This window comes from Mchenga conophoros, linkage group LG10, assembly GCF_057382185.1.
Source record: "Mchenga conophoros isolate Kocher_MC1m ecotype Shallow Benthic linkage group LG10, M_conophoros_male_GT1.1, whole genome shotgun sequence".
NCBI classification, from domain to species: Eukaryota; Metazoa; Chordata; class Actinopteri; order Cichliformes; family Cichlidae; genus Mchenga; species Mchenga conophoros.
Window position 1 is genome coordinate 21,682,009 of NC_140535.1, and position 12,006 is coordinate 21,694,014.

The 12,006-nt window shown below is 37.1% G+C and overlaps 1 protein-coding gene across 1 annotated transcript; it reads right to left on the reverse strand.

Moving 5' to 3' along the window:
• Nucleotides 1-6,624: 6,624 nt before the first annotated feature.
• On the reverse strand, nucleotides 6,625-7,233 carry LOC146565875 (claudin-4-like). Its single transcript, XM_085289317.1, has one exon. The coding sequence runs from the start codon at nucleotides 7,228-7,230 to the stop codon at nucleotides 6,625-6,627; it is 606 nt and encodes a 201-aa protein (XP_085145443.1). The 5' UTR covers nucleotides 7,231-7,233.
• Between the last annotated feature and the right edge of the window lie 4,773 nt (nucleotides 7,234-12,006).

Genomic DNA, 12,006 nt, shown 5'->3' on the forward strand with positions numbered 1-12,006 from the left:
AGAAAAAAAGAAGGGGGTGGACAGATGGAGACATGGTAAGTTACAGCCTAGATTTACCTCATTTATACCTCATATTGCTTGCATTTACTCAGTGTATCAAACAGCATCTACTCATGTGAATTGTCAGTTTGATCTTGTTAGACATATACAGTAACTGTGGGCCAAAACAAACACACAGTTATCTATGAAGAGGGGTTACTGATATTCCATTTAGGAATGTCCATAGTCATTAAATCTATATATGCACACCATGCATTAGCAGTGGGGTCACAGTTTGCCTCTGCTTTTTTTCACTGAGACACTGATAAAACAGGAATGGAAATTTCTTAAAAACCATGTTGTCTTTTCACATCTTTATATAAACTGGTGATTTTGGCAAAGTATAATTTTTTCTCTCCAGCACACATTATGTTTGCAGTGTTCCATTTACAACTCCCTTCAGCCAACATGGCCCTGCTCAGTGCCACTGAGTCACATGACTCCAAGTAAGCTAAACATGCCAGAGCAGGGAGTAGGAGTCAGAGCAAAGTGAGAAATCCTACCTGAATGATGGCCCTTTGTTTGTTTAAAAAAGTGTGTGGGCTTAATGTCGACATTGATAAACTTTTATTATCCTTACTTTTTTTTTTTTTCTCAATTTTATTATCCTTACTAATCCAAAATAAACTGGATGAATGACTCAATCAATTGAAAAACAATCCAAGGCCTTTTTGTTTCCATTCTTGGACCCAAACAGCAACATTCAGAAGCAAAAGGTAAACTAGAAGGCAGCTGTATTGCTCAGTAAAGTAACAATGCAGGTCAAAACAACAAAATTTTAAACTATAACTCTTCTTAGAAAAGCACACGAGGGACACAGTACATGTCAAAGTGCAAGTGAACACTCTGCTGAAGTTGCTTATTAGCACAAAGCACCAGAGACAAAAGACGGCCAAAATAAAACAGGAAGAAGCAACACGCTGGAACAGACACGAAGAGGGAAAGATAAACAAACACAGAGACAAATCAAAACTTGATTCTCAGAATAAAGAATTAAACACAAAAATAATTCCAACTACAATGAGAAAAAAATAATACAGAATCATAGCCTGAAGAAAAACTATACAAAATTAATGAATGAATGAATAAATAAATAAATCAATGAATAGATAGATATAGAGAGATAGCAGCTACCTTCTCCACCGACAGCAAAGTCTGCTCCCCTACTAGCCTGCCCAGGTAGGTCCTTCCCTGCCAGGCCAAATCAGCCACGGTTGCCCGAATCTCCCGCATCTTCTGGGGTCGACCCTCAAACTCTGTTGCTTCCAAAACTGCAAGCACCAAGAAAACCAACGCGAAAAGTCTGCTAAAATGCCCTCGTAGGCAACAGAAGAACATTGTCGATATTGGCTTTATCGCTGACAGCTAGTAAATAAAATACACCTCTTAATAAAAAAGTATGCGATGCGCCACACTGACGTTAAGGCACCGTTCTGACTGTAAAGCACGTTGAGGTACAACACAGGTGTTTGGAAACCCTCCTCCTAACTGTAAAAAAAACCTCTGAATGCCCGCCTCTTTTTTTATCTTCATTTTCCATGAGTGTAATCACCTAACGTTTATTCGATCAATTTGAGTTAAGAGAGATATCTGCCATCTGCTGGACCGAGTCTGAAACTACCTTTTGTTTCTCTTACACACACACACACACACACACACACACACACACACACACACACACATAGATCTATATATAGATATATATAGATATATATATGCAAAAGTAAAAACTTAGATTAAACATTTGTACTGCAAACATGGCTGCTTATTTGAATCATGTTACTTTCCTGATTGACAGAAAATGATGTGATTTCTGCTGCAATACAATTTTCCTAAGCGTACAAATAAAATATCTAATTTGTTGTTTTACCCGGGGCACACAAAAGAGGTGAAAATCTTTTTTCTTGTTCTCAATAGCGGGTTGTGCATTTAAAGTAGGACTTTCACAGGGCAGCTGTTGGAGTACCTAACCTCACAGTCATTGTCATTCATACGAGGACGGGAGCTGCAGAGGAGGCCTCCTCCCAGGAACAGCAGTCCTGCAGAGCCCCAGCCGATGTGTGTTCTTGAGAGCTGCAGTAATTTATCTGCATGAAAGGAGTCAGGCAGGAAGTGGTTTTTTAGGTGCTTGTAATAATTAAAGGAGAAGTTGACTGCGTCTTCACTTCATGGTTACGTAGAAACCCTGAAAGCACTGAAAGTAGGTTGAAATATAAAGAACAGCTTAGAGATAACCGCAGTCCAAACAGCAAATGCCACAAACGTTTGTAGCAATGGTTTGATGCTCACTTTACTTTTTCATTTCAAGCTATGCCTAGAAGAGAAGAGTAATGAAAAAGTAACAAAGAAAATAAGACGTCTTACTTTGGCTTTACTTTTATTCGATTTTTGTTTTGAGGATTTATCATTAAAGGATGATTGTGTGTCTTTAATAGACTAATAATCAGACCTGGCACTAAATTACCGTATATTCTAAACTGGAAAAGAAGTGGCCTCATAGTGGTTCCTGTATTTCCCCCCACTTGCGAGGCTTCACCTTGCAGATATTCTGTGTCATTGCTATTATTCTTCTTATTATTATTATTACTACTTTTTAAATTTTCATTTCATTTCATTTGTACATAATGTGAATTCCTAAAAATATTGTTAGTTAAAATAACTACAAACTAACATATGATTAAAAGCCCAAAGCTAATTTTAGCAAGTTAAGTGTTTAATCAAGCCCCTCCCCATATCATTATAATGAAAGTAAAAGTTTTCGAATTTAAATCACCCACTACACCAAGGGTCTCAAACTTAAATGAGCCATTGGCCACTGCTGGAGCTGTCGCTTTAGTGTTCAATTAGAACAAAAACAAAACAAACAAACAAGAAAACACCAACAAATAATTCCTAAAATGTGGTGTTTGTGTGTGTGTTTTTTTAAAATATAACAAGGCAAAACTGCAAACATGAACGCTGATTCTTTTCCTCCCTCCTAACTAACTGACGCCTTTCATTGAACTACCAAATAAACACACTGGTACTCTCTTTCTGGTCAGACTGCGTCAGTGCTGTTGGGGGTGGGGGGTGTAATACATACATATATATATATATATATATATATATATATATATATATATATATATATATATATATATATATATATATATATGTGTGTGTGTGTATATATATATATATGTGTGTGTGTATATATATATATATATATATATATATATATATATATATACACACACACACATATACAAGAAATTGTAATTTTACAGTGTTTATTTATCGGATAAAATAAGTTAAATGTCACCGTTATTACTGTCCGGCCGGAATCAGCGGGGGTGTCCAAATTCAGAGGCTGCATCCTCCTGAGGACCCGGCCTTTGCGCTCTAAGTGGGCCGGGTCCACTGTTCCCCTCTGTGTGAGTTTGGACCTTTCTGGCTTACTTTGCAGGCTGTGTGTTTTTCTAAATTTTTACTTTCCTCATTTGTTCTTTTCCAGTCATCACTGCCATCTGATTAAGTTTATATGTTCCGATAATTGCTTTCGTTTCCTTCGTTTAATCACCACTGGTTTTTGGTTCCATCTCCTTTGTATCACACATCACAAGAAATAAAAATGACTGTGTGTTTGACTTTATTCAGGGTGATAAAATTTACCAGAACTGTAAAAAGTGTTGGACATTTGGACCCATTTTAAATTGAGTAGTTTTAACCAAAGATTTGAACCATTATTCTAACCCTATAAAACCTGAACCATGACATAATTGGTAGAATTTTTTAATGCTGAGTCTCTTCAACTTTGTGACAGAATTAAAAAAAAAAGAAATTTCATAAACTGTATTAAGTTCGATAGATGCTGAACACGAAACAAAATGACCATTGAGTCTTTTTAACAAGTATGTTCTAATAAAACTTGGAAATAAGAGCTAAGTGTGGTAGCGTTGTCTTTCATCTTTCATCTCATTCTTGAATAAAAAAAAGTCTACAAAACTCATTAGTCTTTCAAAAAGGGAGAAGTCTATAAACACAGAGTTGTTCGCTCATTTTATTTCACCTTTTGACAAAACTCCCCACCATGATAAAAAACAACAACAACACATGAAATCACCTGCTTGTAAAAATGCTTGATAATTTTTGCTGCATATGCAATACAACAAACACAAAACAAATACAATCTGAAAACTATTCAGGTAGAAAATGCAAATCTGTGACATGATCATTAATATTGAACCAGTTAATTACAGAAAGACTAAAATTCATGTACTACAAACAAACCAATAAAAACACAGAATATATTTTTAAACTGATTTCAATTTAATTCGCATCTAGTCCCATAAATATAAGAAATACTCCATAAACTGAAAACACGAATTACTTTTTACTCTGTTTATTATACTCTTGAAAAAAAAAAGAGTGGCTATGCTAAGATTAAAAAAGCAAACAGATGATCTTACATGCTTCTAATGTTTACCTTAATTTCATATTACATATACATTATAAGAAAGACACAAAAAACAGAAGAAAACTATTCAACAAAAAAAGAAAGACCAGTCAAAGATGAGGCCTAGACTTCTAGACTTTAATCACTGACTACACAGTCAGATTTCATGGCAGTTTCTAATGCACATCCTTTGAATTTCCTAAAGAGCCCAGAAAAAAAACTCAGTGAGAATAACCTATATAATATATATTACACAGCATGAACAACAAAGAAATGTGAACTAAATCTCTATCATGGTGTAAAATATCTTAGAAAATGTATTGTAATTTGCTGTATTTGAATCTCTTTAAGCACACAAAGAGATTCAAAACACTGAACTGTGTTCCCTCAATATATTCTGGATGCAAGTAAAAAGTAAGAAGTAAAAACTTCAGTAAAGTTAAACACTTGTACTGCAAACATTGCTGCTTATTTGAATCATGTTACTTTCCTAATTGACGGACATAGCTGGACTGGCCATCGGGCATACCGGGCATTTGCCCGGTGGGCCGCTGGCGATTTTGTGTTGTTATGGGCCGATGGATTTTTTTTTTTTTTTTTTTTTAGGAAGGGTATATATAATGAAAGGTGTTGGATTGGCCAATTGGTCATGATCGACTCTGGGCTTGACCAATTACAGCCGAGGAGGCCGGATGGACCCTCCCCCTTGTTTAGCAATCACGTGATTTTTGCGCATTGCATGCCGGGAACTCGTGGCAAAACAATCCAAGTACCGCATCAAATGCAAGCATTTGCAGCACCGCAAAACGTTCATTCTCCGGTTCCAATGCCTTCTTGTTTTTTCTTTGACGCACAAAAAAGGAATGTACAAAACAAAAGGAGAACAATGTCGGTCCGTACAAAGACAGACTCGACAAAAAGACAAAGAAAAGATACGAGGAAAAAATCAAAGGAGTGAAAGGGTCAGACCCTTACGAGCACACAGAGTGGACAAAAGACGTTAGCGTGTTGCCCAACTTTCACCACGCTCAGATTTATAATTATACGGTTCTTGGAGTGAGTGCATACACTCATGAAGTTTAGTAACTTCAGGTCACTGCAACAAGCCCAGGTACAGTTTACCGCCGGATGGGTGCAGGACCTTGAAATGCACCGTGTAGAACGAAAGACCATCGTACGAACAAAGGTAAGTTTACCAGTCTCACAAATCGTCGTCATAAATACACATTCGTTAACCGTTTATTAATATAACCTTTGAGCTCAACGGTAATTAATTAGTAGTGGAAATAATTTCTGGTAGCATTACAGAAATGTAGCAGTGACAATAATATTGTATGTTGTAATCGCACTGGACAATTAGTGATACAAAACAACTGTTTTATCCTGTGAATAAAAGTATATGTTTTTGTCACTGTACCATAATAACAGAAGCGAAACGCAATATTGTGTCAGGACAATTCACTATTTATGCACAATAAACAAAGGAGCATAGCGCGACAATTTCTGTTCAGCGCCAGACTTGCTTGTAACCTATATCACCAATTATGTTAAGAAAAATGACGTATTAACTACTACAAAACTCTGACCTTTGTGGGAATGCTTGGAGCAGACTAACATGTGAGCTGGAGTGTTCTGAGACGTTATATTTGGTATATCCAGACCATCCGTGGCTGTTACTTCGGAAACATGGCTTAAAAAATTTCTCTTCAACGACATAATCCGATAAAAAAAACCCATCTCTTTACCCGTCGGCTTCCCGTGGCTGTCATGCGACCGGCTATTGCAGTTAATAATACAACAGCTTCTTGCCATTTTTTGGGTTTCTTTTTATCGCTGTGTAACTGAGTTCAATTGAAAGCCTGCGTGCGCTAGTACCTCTTGCCACAAGTTCCCAGAACCCTTTGCGGTTTTACCCCTGAATGACGTCACATTTTCAATCTTTATCCTGGTGGGCTGGTCTCCAGTCAAAATGCCCGGGCCGATTTTTTGTCCCAGTCCAGCCTTGTTGACGGAAGTACAATGTGATTTCTGCTGCAATACAGTTTTCCTAAAGCGTACAAATAAAATATCTAATTTGTTGTTTTACTCAGGAGAAAAACAGGAGATGAAACTTTTCTTGTTCTCATTAGTTTTGTATTTAAATGTAGGACTTAAACAGCACGATGGTTGGAGTACCTAACCTCACAGTCAGTGTCATTCATACGAGGACGGGAGCTGCAGAGGAGGCCTCCTCCCAGGAACAGCAGTCCTGCAGAGCCCCAGCCGATGTAAAGCGATGATCCCAGCTCCCTCTTCTGAGAAGCGGACCAGAGTGGGTTGTAGAAATCCTTAATCATAGCGTGGGCTGTCCAAGTTACAGGGATTAGGAGCAAGACACCTGCAATGATGACGATAACCCCAGAAGCTATAGTCACATTGCTATTTTGTCTTTGATGCATTATACAGTTACTGCACCTGTACCCAACTACAGCAAACAGGATCCCAAAGAACCCTAACAGGATGGCGATGATGATGAGCGCTCGGGCAGCCTGCAAATCTTGAGATAAGGCCAACTTCGAATCATAGACCTTACACTGCTTCTGGCTCGTACTCTGGACCACACAGCTCATCCACAAGCCCTCATGGATTACTTGAGCTGTGACGATGTTGGTACCAATGAAGGCTGTCACTCTCCACATGGGGAGCACACAAGTGATGATGCTCCCCAAAAAGCCGATGATAGCCAAGACCAAACCCAGAAGCTTACAGTCAGCCATCGTGATGAGATCTGCTGATCTCTTCAAAGAGGAAAGATGGTGTGTTCTTGAGAGCTGCAGTAATTTATCTGCATGAAAGTCAGGCAGGAAGTGGTTTTTAGGTGCTTGTAATAATTAAAGGAGAAGTTGACTGCGTCTTCACTGATGCATGCAAAGTTACATATAAAGACCAATCACTCCCCAAAAGAACATTTCATACAGAAAATCTGTATGTTAGATATTAGCAGATTTAAAAAATCAATCAATCAATCATTTGAAAAAGATATGGAGTTATTTATTGGATGACCCACACAGACTTTTCAAGAAATCTGTGAAATGGTAAGCGGACTGATTCTTCTTTTCTACTTTCCCAGAGCACTCAAAGCGCTTCAGACAACATGCCTCTTTCACTCATTCACACAAGCACTTTTTTCTGTTCTTAAGTGCTTTCTAACAGTCACACACATTCAAAAGTGCAATGGATGCATCCCCTTGCGTTAGATAACTTTCTGGCATTACTCCATAACTCTGAGCGCTGTTCCCAACATCAATCATTTTAATTGGGTCCTTTTGACAGTTTTAAGGGCAAAAGTCAGATATCAAACATACTGCAGACAGAAAAAAATGAATCCTCCTGACAGCTTTGTCAGGTTTGCTGCCAGGGGTGGGCTACTATATCTGTTAAAGAAGGGTTTTTCACAACTTTGGCAACTGGAGACAGGCAAAAAGTGTCCCCGGTGCACTCTCAGGTGGTCAAAATTTCTTTACTTCATGGGTTAGAGATGGGTGGTTCACCACCTTCTGGCAGCGGATAGGCTCCCAGGTGCAGCTTAGTGGGACCAAGTTTATTTAACTCTTTGTTTGGACTAGTTACCACTGGCCATAATACAATCAAAGGTTACTTTTTGTTCCTAATCACTACACTTCAGACAGTATTGATCACATATGCTCATTCAACAAGTGGCACAAACTTCATTAATATACTTGTGAATAATATTTGATCTAAAAGTGTGGGTCTAAACATCCAAGTGTAGGTATGTATACAGTGTATACGAGTACATATGGTGACATAGTACATATGTGAGTATATGTTCAGTGTAAACAGGTATATATGTCATGGTTGATTTCCATCCTCTACACCGAGAGTACACTGTTTATACTGTCTTTATATTGGACACTCTAAAGTTGGTATGAAGGTGGAATTCAGTGAATGGATCTCAGCATCATCACCTAAAATTCATATGAATATCTGCTGCACTTGATGTAACACAACTCTGACCCAACTCTCCGCACAGGTGATGATGCTCCCCAGAAAACCGATGATAGCCAAGACCAAACCTAGAATCCGCCTACAGCCAGCTGTCATGATGAAGCTAAGCTGATGGTTTTTCTTGAAAGCTGCAGAAAAGACTTCTGCAGGAAGTGGCTGAATCTGGGTTCCTCACTTAAGCATTACATTTTTTACTTTATACTCTGAACCACATCTCTGTATAACCAACCTGAGTGCCTTCTTGGTAATTACCATAGTGTTAAACTACAGATTATCTGTTTCAAATTATCAGTGTGACGTTGTTGGGTTGTTCAACTTCACAACTCTATAATTGTGAAGCTTTCAGACTCCCAATCACCACACCACTGCCTTTGTGTTTGTAACATCATCATTTGTTCCCTTTTCTCTTTTTGCCTCACCTCACCCTTTTCCTCGCCTTGCACTGCCACAATGTCTTTGCTTCAGTTTCACTGAAATGTGAGATTTATTGACAGCAGATGGTAATGTTAAGTTCCTGGAAAGGACATATGGCACACATGGACTGACATGTTGGTGGTTTGAATGATATCAGGTTTATCTTTATCTCGGGAAGCCCTCTTTGCAATTTGTTGCTCCGTTCCCTGTTCAGCTTGTGATCATTTTGTTTTAGCATGAGATAGCATACAACTATTACTCACTTTACTGAATTGTAGAGGGGGACATCCAAATGCTCTGTGACTTGTGTCAAAGTTATTTGATGAGTACATTAGTTTCAAATTAGTATATAAAATATGTGAACACTACTTTTCTGCATTTACAGTACAAAACAAAAAGTATAGCAAAAACAAAAATCCTAAACAGCCACATTAGCAAATGCAGACCTTGAATAATAAACAAATTTAAAAAACAAATAAATAAGCAAAAAAGAAAAATATTTTCAGAAACAGACGATCAGATAAGACCGTGCAACTAAAGATAAATATGTGTATTATAAAATATTGTGTATTGTTATGACTGTTTGTTTTTTCTTTGCTAAAGAAAGGCATAGTTAAACCTGCTCCACTGTATCTTTTTGATGCTTACACTTACACATCCAACTGCTACTACATCATTTTAATATTGAAAATGATCTATACCAAAATGTGTGTGTTTCCTTCCACCCCTATAAACAAAACATCAAAATAGTAAAAAAAAAAAAAAAAAAAAGGTAAACTTTCTTTGGAAACAGACAAACAGCAATAAACAAATTAGATCAGTCAGTCTTCACATGTAAATGCTGGGTTTGATTCTAATCTGTTGAAGCGTGAAACATTTAGCAGAGGAAATAAGCACTGAAAGTAGGCTGAACTATATAAAGAACAACTTAGAGATAACCGCAGTCTAGTGATGGGATTTCTGGCTCTTTTTAGAGAGCCGGCTCTTTCGGCTCCGAACCGGCTCCGAACCGGCTCTTCTGGTTTTTTTGTTGCTTTAATTAATTTCTTATTAACAATAATATAAAATTATGCACAATAGGAATTACTAATGTAAAAAAAAGTGGTTTTATTTATATATGTTTATATATAAATATTTATGGTGGCCTCTTGAGACAAAACACGTACAAACTCCAAAACACATTTCTAGCGTTAACTGAACTTCCAAAACAGAGCTACCCAGATCACTCAAATTACACAATTGAAAGCATATGTGTATTGTTTGTGTATTTATACACAAGCACTGTATATATTCAAATAATTTAAAAAAGAAAATGTTCATTTACCTGTTACTACCACACACCAAATCGGGTCGTTGGTACTTCCTGGCTTGTGTAGCCACTAGGTAACAAAAGCTCAACACTGCCCCTAGCATCCTGGAGCACTTCTGTTGTGATTTGTACGTGCTTTGGAGTTTGCACATGCTTTGTCTCTAGGGGCCACCGTAAATATACTTTTATTTATTCACTCCACATTAAAATAAATAAATCATATAAGACAAAAACCAACTATTCACAGTTCAACTTTTAACTAATTAAATTTTCAGCTTTTTCCTTTTAAACTAATTTAAAGTGAAACAACACAAAACGCTGCAAACCACAACACAATTAAATATAAATTAAAATATGAAAACAAAAAGAAGATGCACATTCTCTGTCATATGGGCCTGCATGAATAAACTTTCTGAATCCTTTATCATCCGCAACTGAAAATAGTTGTGGATGATTACTATACCTTTCTAATGTGACCCTGGCTCTCTTTCTCTCTTGCTCTGTTCCTGTGCTACTGCGAGTGTAACTACCGCCCCTCCCCCCTCTTCCCAGCGTAAAGTACAAGGCTCGCGTGCAGAGTGAAGCGGAAAAAAAGTGCGAGAGAGAGGGTGAGAGAAAGAAAAAAAAAACACAGCTCGCGATAAGGAGCCGGCTCGCGTCGTCCACGTCAAAGATCTGGCTCTAAGAGCCATTTTGGACTGCCACATCAAACAGCAAAAGCCACAAACGTTTGTAGCAATGGTTTGATGCTCACTTAACTTTTTTTTTATTTCAAGCTATGCCTAGAAGAGTAATGAAAAAATAATAAAGCAAAGAAAAACATCTTACTTCAACTTTTATTTGATTTTTGATTTGCGGTTTTCTCATTAAAGGATGATTGTGTCTTTAATAGACTAATAATCAGACCTGTTTGGCACTAAATTATATTCTAAACTGAAAAAGAAGTGGCCTCATGGTGGTTCCTGTATTTCCCCCCACTTGTGAGGCTTTGCCTCGTAGATATTCTGTGTCAACAATATTATTATTATTATTATTATTATTATTATTATTATTATTACTTTTTGGCTTTTCATTTCATTTGTACATAATGTGAATTCCTAAAAACATTTTTGGTGATTAAATCACTACAAGCTAACATATGATTAAAAGTCCAAAGCTAATTTTAGCAGTTTCAGTGTTTAATCAAGCCCTTCCCGGTGTCATTATGAGGACTGTGAAAGTTTTGCTTTTTAAATCACCCACTACACTAAGGGTTTCAAACTGAAATGAGCCGTGGGCCACGGCTGGTACCGTCATCTCATTGGAGGGCCACTTTAGTGTTCAAGAAGCATAAAAACAAACAAACGCCCACAAATATTTCTGAAAACGTCGTGTTTTGTTTGTTCTTTTAAATTTTGATCATTGTATAACAAAACAAAACTGCAAACATGAACACAATTTCTTTTTCTCACTCTTAACTAACCGAAGCCTTTCATTGAACTACCAAATAAACACATTGGCGCTCTCATTCTGGTCAGATACGTGGCAACACTTCTGCTATAATTTTGTTTGTATTTAACAAAATAAAAATGCAGACATAAATGTACACGTTAGTTTTTGACTGTAGTGAAAATTGTTTTCTTTAGAAATAAGTCTCTCACTACTGAACTAACACTGTGAATCCCTCAACAGGTTTGTGCTCTCTGCTCATATTGCATTCATATTAATTTTTTTTCTTTTTAAGAACTTATTTTAACATTGCACTCAACAACAAACAAACTCTCGTAACAAAAAAAGTAACTTCAAGTACCAAACTGCATTATAT